At 52.8% G+C, this 16,210-nt stretch overlaps 6 protein-coding genes across 6 annotated transcripts; 2 read left to right on the top strand and 4 right to left on the bottom strand.

The window, feature by feature from the left end:
- Positions 1-58: 58 nt before the first annotated feature.
- Positions 59-1,514, bottom strand: CTAM01_12947 (threonyl and Alanyl tRNA synthetase second additional domain-containing protein; the record flags this gene model as incomplete). The annotated part of the gene is made up of 3 exons (XM_060528952.1): positions 59-683; positions 751-1,228; positions 1,289-1,514. 3 exons carry the CDS (start codon positions 1,512-1,514, stop codon positions 59-61), a joined length of 1,329 nt encoding a protein of 442 aa, XP_060376479.1.
- Positions 1,515-2,009: 495 nt separating this feature from the next.
- On the bottom strand, positions 2,010-3,553 carry CTAM01_12946 (transmembrane amino acid transporter; the record flags this gene model as incomplete). Its single annotated transcript, XM_060528951.1, has 3 exons — positions 2,010-2,806; positions 2,872-3,305; positions 3,369-3,553. The coding sequence occupies 3 exons, from the start codon at positions 3,551-3,553 to the stop codon at positions 2,010-2,012; spliced, it is 1,416 nt and encodes a 471-aa protein (XP_060376478.1).
- A 2,705-nt stretch (positions 3,554-6,258) lies between these two features.
- CTAM01_12945 (uncharacterized protein) lies at positions 6,259-8,265 on the bottom strand (the record flags this gene model as incomplete). The annotated part of the gene is made up of 1 exon (XM_060528950.1): positions 6,259-8,265. The coding sequence occupies one exon, from the start codon at positions 8,263-8,265 to the stop codon at positions 6,259-6,261; it is 2,007 nt and encodes a 668-aa protein (XP_060376477.1).
- Positions 8,266-9,037: 772 nt separating this feature from the next.
- CTAM01_12944 (uncharacterized protein) lies at positions 9,038-9,448 on the bottom strand (the record flags this gene model as incomplete). The annotated part of the gene is made up of 1 exon (XM_060528949.1): positions 9,038-9,448. The coding sequence occupies one exon, from the start codon at positions 9,446-9,448 to the stop codon at positions 9,038-9,040; it is 411 nt and encodes a 136-aa protein (XP_060376476.1).
- A 194-nt stretch (positions 9,449-9,642) lies between these two features.
- On the top strand, positions 9,643-9,882 carry CTAM01_12943 (uncharacterized protein; the record flags this gene model as incomplete). Its single annotated transcript, XM_060528948.1, has 1 exon — positions 9,643-9,882. The coding sequence occupies one exon, from the start codon at positions 9,643-9,645 to the stop codon at positions 9,880-9,882; it is 240 nt and encodes a 79-aa protein (XP_060376475.1).
- Positions 9,883-12,306: 2,424 nt separating this feature from the next.
- CTAM01_12942 (uncharacterized protein) lies at positions 12,307-15,111 on the top strand (the record flags this gene model as incomplete). The annotated part of the gene is made up of 1 exon (XM_060528947.1): positions 12,307-15,111. The coding sequence occupies one exon, from the start codon at positions 12,307-12,309 to the stop codon at positions 15,109-15,111; it is 2,805 nt and encodes a 934-aa protein (XP_060376474.1).
- Between the last annotated feature and the right edge of the window lie 1,099 nt (positions 15,112-16,210).

The following is a 16,210-nucleotide window of genomic DNA, read 5'->3' as shown; positions in this document are numbered from 1 at the left end:
AGGACTGATCAAGAGAGAAAGAGAGACCAAATATCTTGTGAGCCAATGGAAAACAGGATCATATTCCAAACCCCTCTACCAACTCCTTCAGAGCTTTCAAGTTGCCCTTTTCCCATGCCGTGACCTTTCCCTGCCACTTCTCCCCACCATCACCGCCCTTCACCCCCATCACAACGTCCTTGATCTTTGGAACGAGTGCCTCGACAGCAGCCTTCTCACCGAGAACAGAAATTTGGCCGCTGTTCCCGTCATCGCCAGTAGCCAAAACAACAACTCCACCACAAGCCATCACAGCGTCCTTGACGTTGACGGTAACCCACTTCACAAAGTCCGCGTTGCTATCCGCGCGATGAACCCACACACTCTTCGTGGATTTCAACTTGATCTTTACAGCATCTGCCTCAAACTCGGCAATGTCCGCGAGAAGCTTCTTTTCCCTCTTCTTGAGATCCGCCGCGGAGCTCTGCACGGTCTTCACGGTCTGAACTATCTCTTCGGACGTGTTTTTGCACGACAGCAGCTTTGAGAGAGAGCTCATTGCACCGAGGGAGGCTGTCGCCAGGTTGATGGCTCGATCGCCGACGGAAAAGTAGAGGCGGTAGTTCTTCCCGTGGACTGGTTCGCCGTGATGAACGAGGATGAGTGAGATGTGGGATGTTTGGGAGAGGTGAGTGCCACAGCATCTGCAGCTTGTGTCAGCATCAACACGCTACCAAGAACGATTTAGCATGGTGTGTGAGGGTTGCATACGTATTGCGATCGATGTCGCCGATCCGGATCACACGAACGACTCCTTTACTCTGATCATAGTCCTCGGGCATCTTATGGACCTTGGCATCCTCCGGGGTTTCGACTGTAATTGGGAAGCTGGCGCGGATGATTTCGTTACACCTCGCCTGAATGGCTTGTAGTTCCGCGTCTAAAGGTTTCCGCGGAATATCGACGTAGTTCATCGCCCCAGTCTTTCCCATGCCCCAGCCGAGAGTGTTGAGGTTGTCATGGGTATTCATGACGGCGGATAAGAGATGTTGGCCCGTATGCTGCTGCATGTGGTCCCATCGGCGCTGGAAATCGACTTCTTGTCGTACCTTCTCACCGGGATCTAGGGGTTTGGGAGAGTGATAGACGCATCGTAGCCCAACGCGTTCGACATATTGAATCGGGATGGCGGTAGCATCCGTGCTTGAGAGGGGCGTGATTGATCCGTGATCAGACGGTTGTCCGCCGCCTGGGGAGCGCAGTTGTGTAAGTCTAAAGTGCCAATAGATTCATTGAAGTCGTGCGGTACCTTCAGGAAAGAGGACGGAGTCGGCGAATTCGATCAACCACACCTCATCGGTGCTGCTGTTGGAGACTGGTCCCGCAGATTTGTCCTTGCTGGTCTTCTTTGTTGGTGGGGGTGGGGGTCTCTTTTCACATGAGATGACCTCTGCCTCTAGAGTGCGAAGATATGAGTTCTGTTGACAAGCTAATGCCCCGACTACTTGGGCCCGAGTTGATTCTGTGACTGCCATTTTTGAATGAGTCTTGCAATGTTTGGATAAGAATTGGCTCCATTGAAACGTAGTTTCATGCTGAGTAGTGAGTGAGTCAATTGAGATAGTGGCCAACATCATCGATGAGATGAGGTAAGCAGATTAGGAAGGTGGAGACGGATGTCGGCAGTCGGGCTTTGTTGAGCACCGAGTGGAAAATTCACTCACGTGATTCTCATCCCGCAAATTCGTTTTGGTCAGGCTGTCAACGACAGAGGGAACATCATTCCATTCCGGCAAGGATGCGAGTTAGGTTGTCTGAAACTGTGAAGACAAGTGGCGTTGATCACCACTGGGACTCGCCCCATACTTGCCTGCGATGACCCAACGCTTCGGTGGCGTTCTTCGTGGTTGTGCATCCGGCGTTGTCACGATATTCTCACGGTGAAGCACTGACTGAGTTTGGCTCAAACGTCCATATTTAACATATTACATTCATTAGATGTTGCGATAACTAATAACAATGCCTACTTCTCATCGCGCGGCGTTGGAGGCACACGTCCACGGCTTGGTGCCCTTCTCATTCGCAATCGACTCGATAGACGCCCACAGACCAAGCACGCAGATGAGGAAGCCCGTGAGGAACAGGATAACATTGGCCACGAACTTGCACGTCTGCTTTCCGTCCTTGAACCAGTTGCCGTAGTGCATCCACAGCCAGAAAATGCCGGGAAGACCGTACGAGAACCACGAGGCGAACAGTGCGCAAATGAGGCCGAGCAGCGAGTTGAACACAGGGATGGACTCGGCAATGACCATGGACAGTGCCCAGATGCCGACGACGATGCCGATCCACGCGATGCCGGAGAGCTTGGTGCGGCGAATCATGTGCTTCGTGTTGCGGAACAGGCGCGAGAAGATATACTTTGCGGCAACGTGGCCGTAGATGACACCAGCGATGACAATGGTCGGGATGGCGATGCCCCAGATGGCCTTGCGCATCGTCTTGGAGCCGGCGGCGGAGAGGGCGGGGGAGGGGACGTCCGGACCGACGAAGACGTAGATGACAATGGCGGCGAGCAGATAGAGCGTCGTGTCGGCGATCTGGAGGAGGGCCAGGGCCTTGGGCCAGTCCTCGGGCTTCTTGAACTCGCCGATGACGCTGAAGAAGCAGGAGTGACTCGAGAAGGCGATAGCGATGTTGGTCACGGCGAGGAAGGCGCCGGTGAAGCCGAGCTGGCGGGCGACTTCGATGCTGCCGGAGCCGATGGGGCGGGAAACGGCGACGTCACCGAGGGTCATGAGGACGGCCAGGGTGATGGACAAGCATGCTATGTATCTTGGTAAGTCAAAGTTCATGAAAGCAAATTCTCGAAAGAAGGGCGGTTGAACTCACAAGCCATGGACATGTAACTCGTGTACTTGAGCGTTCTCGGGAAGTTGAGCACGGCGAAAACAGCCAAACCGACGACGGCCCACACAATCGTGCAGGTAGACGAGTTGGTCAGGGTGTTGAGGCAGATGGTCCAGGTCAACAAGTGGCTGCCCATGACAAAGACCTGGAAGATAACCTGCGCCCAGCCAAAGACCTCCTGGAAGACGGCGCCCATACCAATGGACTTGCCGATGACCTCGACGGCGTCGCCAAAGTTTTGCACAAAGGGGTACTCGTTGCGGAACTCAGCCAGGACGAGGCCTGAGTACGTCGACAGGAAGCTCATGACGAGGATGAGGACAATGCCCGGGACGAGACCGACAGTCGCCAGAACGGAGGGCAGCGAGAGGATGCCCAGGGACACGGTCTCGGCGATGAGGACGATGCCACCTTGCCTGAGAGTATATGGGTTAGCAAACGAACAGCCGTGGCGTCGTTGAAGCATAGCCTAGACGTACCACCAGGTGAGAGTCTTGTAGTCGATCAGTTCACCATCCTCTCCCGTCAGGACGCTGTTGTGCTCCTCCGCCGTCGCGGGCACGTAGGCCGGCGCGGCCTCCTCACGATCGCCGACATCCTTCTTAGCCTGGTTCTGAGCCTCCGTCATCTCGGGGCTGTTGGTAACTTCTGTGGCGGTACCCATTTTGCCTATAGTATACACACAGATGTGTGATATCGGTCACTGTTTGCTGTACCTGACGCGTTGAAGCTGTCAGTAAGTCCGTCCGTCGCCCTGCGTGATGAAGAAGAAGCAGGATGAAGTTGAGAGGTGGTTCAGAAATGGAGAGAACCACGACGGACGTTCAGGTGAGGGACGAAGAGAGGGAAACGGTAGAAAATCTCTCGCATTCAAGACCCAGAGTCCTTCTATCCTTGGGGGGACCAGATTTCTTGATATAATCCACCCAGGCCACGCCGCGATCGGCCTCGTCAACCTCACTGGAACCCGCGCAGGGCGAATTGGTCATACGAGACATCTGCCGAGGCGATCTCGGCGCGTCCGCAATGGCGAACCGCGCAGGGCCAGAGGGCCGTCAGACGGCCCACGGGGGTGTGAGAAGTTGTGAACTCTTGCAGCGGCACCTTTCCTAGCAGAATGACTCGGGGCCCGCACCTCCGGCCCACTCGGGATTGTGGCAACTTGGGGGACTTTGTGCCTGGACGTTGAAAGTTTGGAACACCGCACCCCTGCCCGGCTCTGGAGCCTCATCCACCACAACCACAACCATCTACGGAAACCCTTCCGCCGTTGATTCTTTGCCGGTGATGCCCGTCTTTTCGGTATGTTCAAACTGACGTCTCATCCATATACTGGGTGTTCGCATCTCACTCTAGTCTCAAAGTCATGAGGGGAAGTTGAGTCCCGCTCCGGCAGCTAAAAAAATCCATCATTCGATACCAAGCGTTCTCCCACCCCCAACTCCCTAAGCTCAAAAAGAAGAAAAAAGTCAATGGGCTGATCGGCCACCACCAAAAACCCAAAAGACGCAGAGTCACCGTACCGAAAAAGACCACAAAGAACAGGAAAATCTGCCCGGAACGCGCCTCGTACCCAAAAAAATCTTCAAGCGCGCATTACCCATCCGTACCATCTCAACCCATCAAAAAAGTCCCACACGTTGGCTAATATTTACGTGATTATATCCACTTGGCACGGGTTTTACTAATGTTGACGTCCCAGTTGGTTTGTGGAGTGCTCAATTCATGTTATTCCCAACTCCACGAGCGCAAGTCCCCCAATCTGCCCATTGCCCATCCTCTTTTGCAGGTCCCCTATCGAAACCCAAGAAAAGTCTGGAAAGATTTTCGGCCCTATTTCCCCGCGTGGTTCCTCACGATCCACGCAACGCAAGCCGATGCCGCAGCCCGCATGCCCGGGGCCGGCGCATGCAGTCAAATCTTTTACGCAAATTTGTTCGCCAACGGGGTTTCCTGGTGTCTTGCTTTTGACTCTTGCGCCCACGGGTATGAGTGCTTCCCCCTTTTGCTACTCCGCTCTGGTCTGCATGGTCTGCATGCTGCATAGAACGGCTCATTTCGCCGTAATCCGCTTCATTCTAGAAGCCCGCAACCGGTTGTCTCTATTCCTTGTGTCCTCTTCCTGTTACCGCGGACCATGGAGACGCGGCCACGATTGCCTATCCGTAGCCTCTCGAGTCTCAAGTAGGTTTACTGTTCATCGGGGTGAGCATTTGTACTTCTGTGCATAAAGTGCATTAGTCAATAGAAACACGTGGAGGGGACTTTTGAAGGCACCAGATTGTAGCTAGGCCATCGAGAGCCTGTAATGCTCTTACTTTCCTTCGTAGCCACATGATAAACAACATAAGATTCTTCGGAAACACGGTACTCGGAGGGCAGCTAAACAGGACACAACGTTCCATTTCCCCGTATAACGCACATATAGTCATATACTAGTCCATACACGTGGATCTGGAGAACCGCGGTAGTCCGTCCCTCGTAGATCCCGTCTTGCCCGCCAGAGGTTCATGACGGCTCACGACGGCTCTCCCGAGTGGCCCCCTCCCTCTTCCTTCATCTCGTTCCCCTTTTTTTACCCTTTTAGGACGACGGGCTACTTCTCCACGGTCTCTATCTACTAATCGTTCTCTTACTCACCCGCGGGTAACCGAGATCTGAGATCTCCTACCCGTACGCCTGCTCCTTCTTTCCCCGGATCTTCTCACTTTCCCCTCCAAGCCATGTGCTAGATAGATCTTGTTTTTTCCCCTTCCCGTCCCCCGCAATCTGCAACGTTGATGAAGGGTTCGTGTCACTTTAAGAGGGGGCGGGGGGAGGGGGTTTCCCTATGATCGAGATGGCGTGCTTGTTGTTTGAGAGAAAAACTGGAGCCATCTTCTGGAGAGACAGCAAGTGTGAGTGAGTATATGTAGTGTGTGGCTGCCCAATGATGAGGTGCTTGTGTCAAACACTTCCAACATTGGCTATGAATGACGGCTTATTTCCTACAAGTATATCATGGATGCTAGTTTTATATCAAGTTTGGACTGTCCACTGGATCGTCGAAAGCCCAACTTGTCAATGATGCTCGTATCTGTCCTCTCGAGGGTCCTTCCTGGGAGTCTCGTACATCAAATCGAAATCAACAGGTTATTAGAGTCACTTCCCATGGCAGCTTCGCTTTCAGGGAAACACATCGGACGACAGATATTGATAAAAGTTGATGTCTCATTCAGTCGGGAATCATACATCCCAGGTATCTGTCTAGTCTCCTCTCCCCGATCCACCCAAACTCCCTTTTTACCCTTCTTCATCCCATACACATTATAATTACAGTGTTAAGTCATATGTAATAGGTAACGGGCCATCCCGTTAGGGAGCGTTGCGTTATTTCATCGGTGTAATGATAACAACTATCCACTCAACCTTTTCCTCCGCATTCTTCAATGGTGTCCATTGGCTGGTGAGCTTCTCCATCTTCCCTGCCTCGCTCACCAGGCTGGCAAAACCCGACCTGCTGACAGGTCGTCCATGTTTCTTCGTGCTGCCGTCTGATTCGTCTTTGGATGAACGCCCGCCGAGGCCAATGAGACTGCCCTTCCGTGCGAGGTAGTTACCGCCGAGCATGATATCTAGCGTGGCCGTCTTTCCGTTTTGAATCACCCGTTCGCGCACCGTGTTCTTGAAGCTCTTCGTAATCGATGGCGAGTCCGCGAGGTCGGAAAGGACGGTAAAGATGTCTCGGTGCGTAATGCTATCGGCGAAAAGGCCGAGGCCGAGCGCCTCCAGCGCGGCGGCTGAACAAAAGGCAACACTCAGCTGAGCGGCCTTTCTCTTGTTAGGGTCTGGAGGTAGAGACGATGACCTTGGTGGGAAGGCGGAAGGTCCGTCCGTGATTTGCAAAACAATGAATCGGCTGTAGCCAGAGTAAACAGTGTCCAGCTGAGTGGGTGCCGAAAGGTGCTCTTCCGAGCTCGAAACCGTTAGCAACTGCTCCAAGCCGAGGCCAACGCCCTGCGACGGTGACGTATTTTCCTGATTGTTGCTGTTGTGCGTCGCATGCTTTCGGAATGGTTGGAAGAGGCTTTTCTTGGGCCCTTTGTTGTGTAGACTATCCCTATTGCGGAGACTGGTCCGCCGTTCCTGTTTTCTGTCTCGGCTGCTCGTACGGCTCATGCGGCGACTGACTCGGGACTCCCGACCCGAGGTCTCTTCCTTTACCTCATCTAGCGCCGGCCCAAAGTTGAGAATCCGGAGGAGGTCTTTGTAGCCACCAACGTTGTCCGACACGTTGATCTGCCCTCCGAGGTAGTATCGTAGCTTGCCGGAAGAGTCCGTGAGCGGACAGGTGAATAGAAGATTCCAGTACGGGGTGCCGTCTCTCCGGTAGTTGAGTACGAGCTCCAACGACTCCTCCTCCCGCGCGACAGTATCTCGGATGCGTTTGACGGTGTCCTGGTCCGTGAGTGACCCTTGTAAGATACGGCAGTTGCTTGAAAGAGCCTCGACTTTCGGATACCCAGTAACAGAAACGAAAGCATCTGATGCGGCGATGATGGGGTAGTCTGAGCTCAAGGCATCCGTCAAGCAGAATGACTCGGCAAGACCAGGATATTTGAAGACGCGAGTGCCGGATAGAGCCGCCGAGGTAGAGATGGCAAGCTGATGCTTCACAAATTCTGGATAGATGGACCGGGCAACTCGCTGCTCGACGCATCGTGTAGATTCTGCAAACATAGATTCGAGACCTGGGAGAACAGAATTTGTCAACTGCTTCATATCGGCATTCAATGACTTGGAGACAGTTGAAGGTAGATTTGCTGGTGTCGGCATTGATGAGGCTTGTTTCCCAAACAGTGCTAATGATTTCGCGTATTCCTGGGTCCTCAGAAGAAATTCGACGTCCGAACCGCAGCCATGATTTTGGGCGAAATGGAAGAAACGTTGAGAGGCGGAAGCGTTGGCAAGAACCATCTGAAAGACCTCTCGGCCAAGGAAGTCCGGTATAGACAAAGTCTCTGGTTCGATCTCCATGACTGGTGGCCCGAAGCTTCGGCGCAGACTTGTTGAGACGCTGTCGAGACTGGGCCACATACCGGGCCCAAAAGTCGGGGATCTCGGGGACCCATCGGGATTGTAGTCGGTGTATCGACGGAAGGCGTCTTCGTTTGTGTGTAATGACAGGCCAGAATTGCTCCTCAGGCGCAAGGACATCTTATTCGGTCGTGAGCTTCGGGGCGTCGGGGGCGGAGAGAATCTCATGGTGGGAACGGGCAGGCAGGCCGACGATGGACTGCTTCTCAATCCTGGGCCCCGTAGACCCTTTGGGCTTTGGTTGTAGTCATCATCGTATGGCGGTGTCACGGGTGACCTTCGAGACATGGAAGAGGCCATGGTTGTAGTTCGGTTGGAAAAGGGAAAATGAGTGACGAAAAAGGAGCGTGATAAGTGACAGCCCTCTGGCAGGCTCGGCCGGACGTAGGAATATGACGGAAGGCGTCTATTACAAGGAACAAAGTAGCGGCTTTAGAAAAGGATACCCGTTAGCAACGACTACGGCCGCATATTATGTGATGCAGAGAAACAAAGTGACTGACACCGGTAACACATGCCACCACGAGTTGGAGGGGTTTCTCTGGAGATGGAAAAGACGGCCGACCTCCGGTGCTTATAGCAAACGCGCCAGTGGACGGACCCTGACTCGCACTGGGACAGTCTCTTTGGTGTTGTGCCAGGCTTGTCAAACGCCGTAGGCAATAAGATGTCTTAGCTCGACGCCACGAACTTGTGGGGGAAAGCCTGGCTTGCTAGAGCCTGGGTCTTCGGAGACAAACACACATAATGAGCTGCGTCTGCCGAGCGTTCTCCTTGGTTCATTGTCCCATGGCGCAGAGCAACGTTGAGGCCCGATATGCGACTTTGCTTGCGTCTGCAGGTGCGCATCGTCGATCACTACCATCAATGCCTGCCAGCTATTCCATGAATGAGCTGCCGATATTGGCCTTCCGACCTCGTTGACTAGGACTGGGCTAGCTGCTGGTCTGTTGTTCCAGGCTTGACCATCAGGGGTCACCCAGGAGCAAACTGCATGTGAGTGTAAAAAAAGCAACGAGACCGTGCGTCAAAGTCGGTTGGCGACTTGATTGTGGCGGCGTCGAGAAGCTCCTTAAGCTCCTTCACACGGCGATTCTACCTCGCCTAACAGCACTGTGCTGGAGCTAAGATGGACGGGGGCTGGGTGAGGATGCCACCATGCCATCCGAAGTCTGGCGTCGACGATGAGGAGGAGAGCTGCGAAGGCGTAAGGAACAACCAAAGATGCAAAAGTTGGCCAGGAAATGTTGGCTGAATCTTGGTCCACATGGTAGACGATCTCCCGCCATTGCGTGACGACGGAGTGGCACAGGCCTATTTTGGGTCCCTCCCAGACCGCCTGGTTGGCGCCTGTCCTTGTCGGGGGTTCATGAAGAGGCACGACGCCGTTGCGACGCTTTGGCCGGTGGCGGCGGTTGGATGTCGCATGCTGCTTTTGGCAGAGTAGCGTGAGGAGGTACACGAAGGCAAGAAATGTTGTCATGCAGAAAGCGGCGGTCAGCAAAAGGCAAGAGAGAAAGCAGGGTTGGCTCTGCAGTCGCTATTGGGGGTTTCGTTGACAGTGTCCATGTCCGTACGCCAACACGGAATTGAGGAAGCCGCGCAGGCGGGAGAGATGGAGGGACATCCGTATTTTCGTTTCAGTATAAATGAAGGTCTCGGATACCATCGACGTGAATGTCGCAGATCGGATGGAACATGTCGCTCTTTAGAGCCTGGTACTGGCTCGGTGGATGGACCGTCGTTGGTGTGCCCCGCGGCATCTTCCTTGAACGGCAGACCAACGGTATCCGTGATCTCGTCGCCACACCAGCGAATGCTTCTCGTTTTTACCGGTGTGGCCCGGTGACCATCGCAGCTAATAGCGCTGGCGGGGACCATGAAGAGGAGGGGCGGGAGAAGAACTGCGGGCAGTAAAAACCGACTGTGCGTCTAGCTCACGACTAGGTGTATCAGGTATCCGTCCTTGCGGGAGGCTCTAAATGGCCAATATCGAGCCGTTTTCAGGTGAAGAGCGATCGATAAGTTGATGAGTCGTCACAATTGACACGCGTGGGAGGACGAAAGAGAAACTGGAGAAACACAAAGAGGTCTATGCTTAGCCAGAGTTTGGCGGCATTCCATCGTCTAGTCCGGGCGCCAGGATGATCAGACGGTCCTTGCATGGATAGGCGGGCTGCGAGAAGGCGGGAACGACTTCAGACGAAAGAGACTGTGGTCTGTGTGACCGATCTGGCTGATTGTGCTCCTCAGCTGCGACTCGTCGTGTGATGTGCGAGCTGGAAGTACTCGGTAGAGAGATGCAGAGAACTTTGAGAAGTGGGAGGAAAGCTGAGGTGGAGAGGTGGAAGGGACGTGATGCACAGTGCCCGGGCTGCTAGGTCTAGTACGTACCGTTGTTCCAAAGGGGAGTACGTACCGCCAACGCTCGTCGTTTGCGCCTCAGACATTCAGGTCATCAAGCCTCAATGGCCGCACCAAATTTCTCCCATCCAACGCTCCTCATCCACCAGCTGGCTTACTGCTCAGTTATCGACGGCCAACCTCGAGGACACTGGTGATATCAGAACCTGCCATTACACGCCCGAGCTTCGTGCGGCAAGCTCCTCCTCCTGCCATACCCCAGGGTTCAGTTGCCAAAAGGACGTGATCGATGAACAGCTCACCGTCTACTGCCATCCATCCGCATGAGAGCCGTTGACACTGTGGGGAAACCACGCGGGAACCAGCGACATTCTGTGGGTAACAGCGTGGTGGCTGACACCCGTATGAGAAAAGGAAGCATAATCGAGCCAGGCTCTCAGCCTCGACTTGTTAGCTCGAGGATTAGACGCTGCAGGAGTATAGGTCAATCAAGCCTATGACTGATCCTACATAAACGGGGATTTGGAAAAAGTATTCAACGGGTAGTTTTGTCAATCCTCTCCTTTCCTTCCATTGCAGCATGCTTAACCTTTCGAGAGTTGGATATTTCATATCACCATGACATATGCTAGATAATAAGTCTGCACGTGCAAATATTGCAGCTCTAGATTGAGCGAGCGAAGGTTGACCAAATTCCGACAGTCCGCTTCAAGCCTTAGCCACGGGATCTCACAAGAACCCCAGATGTTGGCCAGATGCTCAGGCTTCCGGTCCGGTCAATCCCAATCAAACTAAGAAATGCATCAGCCAACAACGACTATTCCAGCTAGCTTGAGGCTGCTGGAAGTGCTAAAATTACCTACATGACAATCGCCTGAGTGAAATGACGGCTGGGCCACGATGAGGATGAGGAATAGGCGAGATGCTACAGGCGACTCAAAGGCCAGAGAGACACTTAGATGGTCCTGTTTCGCGAAGCGTTCCGGCGAAACTCAATGAACACAGCTTCAGCTTAATTTACCCGTCATAATAAAAGCTCGATTACAAGATGTGGTTCGTACCCTTAGCCTCACAAACAAGCTCCATGTGCGCAGGGGCCTCTTTATTTCTTTCTTCAGAGAAAAGCTTCGTCGCTTCACACAAGGCCCGACGACGACATTATCATAGGTCCAAAGTATAGATTCACCTTGCATCTTATTCAAGAGTTCCCAAATTTAATCATGCCCTTCTGGTACCTGGTCCTTTCAAAGCAGACAGTCCAAGGAGTGGGACTCCGTTGGCAAGCGTGAGGTCATTCCAGAAGAAGTTTTGAGAGTCACACTTTGTACCTCTACAGGCAAAGCTCAAGTAAACTAGAGCAGACACGGGCTCCCAGAAAGTGGGTATCGGCTGAGAGGTTGAAATACTATTTGCCCTGGCCCACAGAGGCTGTCACGGAATCGCACTTGATGCTCGTTGAGCATGGCCTCTATTCAAAGTATTGTTTTTGATAACTGGCGACGTGTTGATTCCGGTCTCGGAAGTTTTAGATGAAAGGCAGCACTATTGAGGTTCTGATTCCGTAGCTGGGGCAAACAATACCCATCGCTGGTTGGGAAAAAGGTGCACGGCGAGAGGGTTCCAGATTCGTGATCTCATTGTCATCGCGGATTATATAAGCAACATGCATGACTAAGGAAGGTCGCCCGATGGCCCAGCGGCGGCCGCTATAGAGACTTCCCTACGGGCGCTAAATCGCTAAAACGGACTTCAACGGCGCTGGAGGCAACAGCATTGGCCAGGCGGCAACGGACCCGCCTTGCAGAGCTTGCGACACGCTGTGACACCTCATTGTCGACATCGGCCGAGATTTGACGTTACACCTACAACTACAGCCGCAACTCAATCATCATCATCACCTGCTCTTCTCCCTCCAAACCCCAGAGAAGGCGAAGAACACCTATCGTACATGCGTACGACACAACTACACTCGCTACGATGCCTCTCAACCATCGGCTTGGACAGGCTCTCACAGAGGCTCGATCCAAAGCTCGATCAGTATACCATCTACTGCGTGACCGCGGCGTCAACGACGAGGCACGCGTAGCTGTCAGAAAACTTCTTGGTACTCTCCATAGCCTTTGGTTATTGTTTGAAGACTTCGCAGAACAAGACACTTCGCCAGCGTGCCCAGACCACACCCTTTTTGACGACTTGAGCGATCTTCTTGATGACCCCAGCCTCGCGTGGTCAGCAAGCTCGGCAAGACCAAGAAGCGAGGCTCCTTCTCTCTCAGCATTTACCTCGAGTATCTACAGAATTCAGTGTCAGCTCGATTCTCTTGTGCGTTGCGACTCTTGGGCCGCCTTGCTCGTGCGCTTGTCGACGGACGGTTACCGCAAAGACGTTCTCAGCCAACACCTGGATCATACAGTCGAACTCATACCCAAACCCACAGAGATTGATAGCGACAGGTGTATTGCCATACTTCTGAATGCCGAATTTGACAAACAATTGACTGAATGCTTTGTACACCGGCAATATGTTGCTGAGAGAGACGTCAAGTGCCCCGAATATGGTGCGGCAGCAAAGCTTCTACCCGATTTGGCCCGCCAACGATACACCGATTACAAGACACCTCTGCACGTGCTTTTTCACTCAAGGAAGTCGTCGCACTTTCTTCAATGGCTATTGGAATACGCCAGGCAGGAATGGCCGGAGCAGTTCAACCTTAGCTCTGGTGCCCTCTCGATGACACCTCTGAATCTGCTGATGTCGAGACTCGAGGATGACTCGGTCACTCCTTTCCACGTTGCTGCGTCATTGGGGCTTCCACGGCTCTGCGAGCAACTTTTGTTGTGGGGAGTGGACGTCAATAAGCCGAGCTCTATGGGCACCCCTCTTTACTGTGCATTGCTCGGTCCAACGGCCCTGTTAGGACGCTCTGCAGACGCCTCACAACTAGTGTCTGACTGCAAGCCTACCGATTCGCAGGAGGAGACTATAAAAGTCCTCTTGGATTCAGGAGCTTCGTGTACTGTGGAAACAGCTGGCCCTTGCCAAGACGAAAAATTCTCACTGGCAACATTGGCATTCCTCATTTGCCAGGCGATCCGTGCTCCAAAGATCCTACTTCAACTTCTCAAGTTGGGCATTAGCCTTGATCTGAGATTCGTACAGCTCTTCCATGGCAAAGATTCTCTTCTACAATACTGGCCATCGCCTCTCAAGCCACCGACGCGTTCGTTTTTGGAGGGAATGCTTCCCGCGATCCTTGACAGAGCCATTCCCGAATACGACAGCTACAATGATATATCACTATTGGCCACAGGTATCTATGAGATCCTAGACCATTTTGATTTGGCTCGTCCTTCTAGTATTGCCAGGTCCCGACCTCTTGATGTCTCCGACACCTTGTATGAAGAACTTGTCAGAGAAGCAGTTCAGGATGGCGAGACGGCAGTTGTGAGAAGGCTTATCTTGGATCCTCGTTGGAATCCAAATGCATTGATGGCGCCCCAGAGAGCACTATCAAGCGCATCATCAGAAGATGAATTTGCTATGGACGAACCTCGAGATGGAACTACAATCCTACACTACGCGGCCGAGACCGACGAAATAGCTCTACTGGCTGCTATCTTGACATCGGGAGAAGATGTGTATGTCCATGTTCGCAACCATAAAGGCCAGACACCCCTGATGCTGTCAGAGTCGCCCGAGGTCTTTAGACTTCTCTTGGACCATGGAGCAAGAACCACAGACACCGATGAAAGTGGACGTAACGTTTGGCACTTCGCAGCCGCCAATTCAGACATCGAGCTACTGGACTGCCTTCAAGAGTACGACAAGCACAAAGACCACAACCTGAGGGCGGTAATGAATGACGGCCAGACCCCTATTGCCGAAGCCGTCCTCTATCCCTTCAGCTCCATGAGGAAAGGGCAAAAATTAACGCCCGCAGCTTTAAAAGGGGCGATTCACATGCTGGAAATTTGCAGGCCTAATCTCGCCTACCTCAAAAGCCCGGAACCTCTCGTTCTTCTGGCTGTCGAATGTGGCTCGGCGGACCTACTCCGCAGCTTGATTGACTTCGGCGCGGACCCCTTCGAAGTTGATGGAGAATCTCGGAATGCCCTACACTACCTCAACGTGTCGGCTACAAACCCTCTGATTGATATTCTTTTGAACTTGGACTTTGAAACCATTCTCAATGTCCAAGGGCTGTCTCCGGCGGAAACAATCTTCCAGGTTTTCAACGACAGGGCCCTGTTTGGCCCCACGTCCGCCACTCACCCCGCCAGCTTTTGCGCGCTAGATGCTGGCATATACAGCCGCCTGCTTGACTACAAGGATATTCTTGCCAGCCGCGATGATTCCGGTATGGGGCTGTGGGAGCGGTTTTCTCGCAATGTGTTTGCAACAGATGCTCCCAGATGGCCAGCAGAACTGACTAACTCTGCGCAATCATCACTGCAAATTGCTGTGGAATGCTTGATCAAGAAAGGAGCCTTGGCCAAGTACGAAGAGGAACGTGGACGGTGCGGTATCATTCCAATCTTCTCGAGGTGGACAGAGATTTCTGGCACCAAAGGACGGTTGCCCAAGTGGCTGGGATCAATACTATTGCCAATTCTCGAAGTCACGACGAAGATAGACGAAGTGAGAGAATCGCCAGGTGTGGTAGAATTCATCACACGGGCCACTGAGCTGGAAAATCACGAAATTGCCCAACACTATTTGAACACGGGGGATCATGAAACGGCCCAATACTATTTGGATTTGGGGGATATGGTTCCCGAGTGATGCCATGCTCAGGAAATAGCTCAGGTGTTCCCTGACATTATGCGAAGCCAAAGCAGGACCGAGGAGGCTTCGGACTACTCAAGGAGTAGGAGGAAATAGTCAGAGCGGTGGTCAGAATGTAGGATACGAACTTTCAGGGATTAAAGCCCGTATGTGGCAGTTTTGGCTTTTGGAAAGTCTGGACTGGATCTTGAAGTTTCTGCATTTTGTGCGATGGCAATGGCAGGGACGAGCGGTGAGGACTGCGGTCCTCGGCGTGGACGAAGAGGGCAACGAGCTCTTTAAAGACGGCGATCCATCATCTGGGGGATAAGCATTAGCGTAACATGCATAGCCGAGCGTCTCTCTTGCCATACCTTGTTTTTAATACCAAGATGGTTTCAACAACAGCCGTATTCTTCGAGTAAGCTGCGCGAAGGCAGACAACTGTGAGACTGGCGACAGAACAGGGCTCCCCTGATGGGATACCTGGTTTTTGCCGCCTTCCATTCTTTCCCAAATCATAGTGCGGTGAACATGTATGGCTAGAACTGCTTCCTTCATCGCCATCTTCCCCCAAGGTAGGGTAGCCGGCATCGCGATGGTCAGAACGGCAGTGGGCAGCTCTCGCGGATATACCTGTGACTGAATTCAACAAACAACAAGGCGAAGACGAGAAAAATGGAGTTCACCCCCGGTGTGGCTACATCTCTTGGCGATTATTATGGTGCCCATGCTGGGAGTCGAACTCGGGTACTCTCGCTAAACCTGTCGTCGAGTAGGTTGGTTGGCGTAAATTTGATTGTCGACCATCAACCGTTCCACCAGCCAGACAGTTTGACTTGACCAACCGGCCTAGGAAGGCGTCTGCTGTGCTGGTGACGAGAATTGGATTGAGGGGCGGAATATAGGTTCGTGGCTTGCTTTCGTGGGTGTATACTGGATGAATAAGGATGCGTGGGAGAGTGGATGATTCATTGCTGAGATGAAATTTTCAAGCAGCATCGCCGTCATTACGATCAATCAACAGAAACAAAGCATCGAAGCCCGGCTTAGCAGAGTTACACCTCTAGCCATGCGCTAAAAGATAGAAGACATGTTGCTATTAGTTGCTATACCC

Source organism: Colletotrichum tamarilloi (genome assembly GCF_030869305.1).
Source record: "Colletotrichum tamarilloi strain Tom-12 chromosome Unknown Scaffold_85.1, whole genome shotgun sequence".
Classification (NCBI taxonomy): Eukaryota; Fungi; Ascomycota; class Sordariomycetes; order Glomerellales; family Glomerellaceae; genus Colletotrichum; species Colletotrichum tamarilloi.
This window is presented reverse-complemented; position numbering and strand designations above follow the sequence as displayed.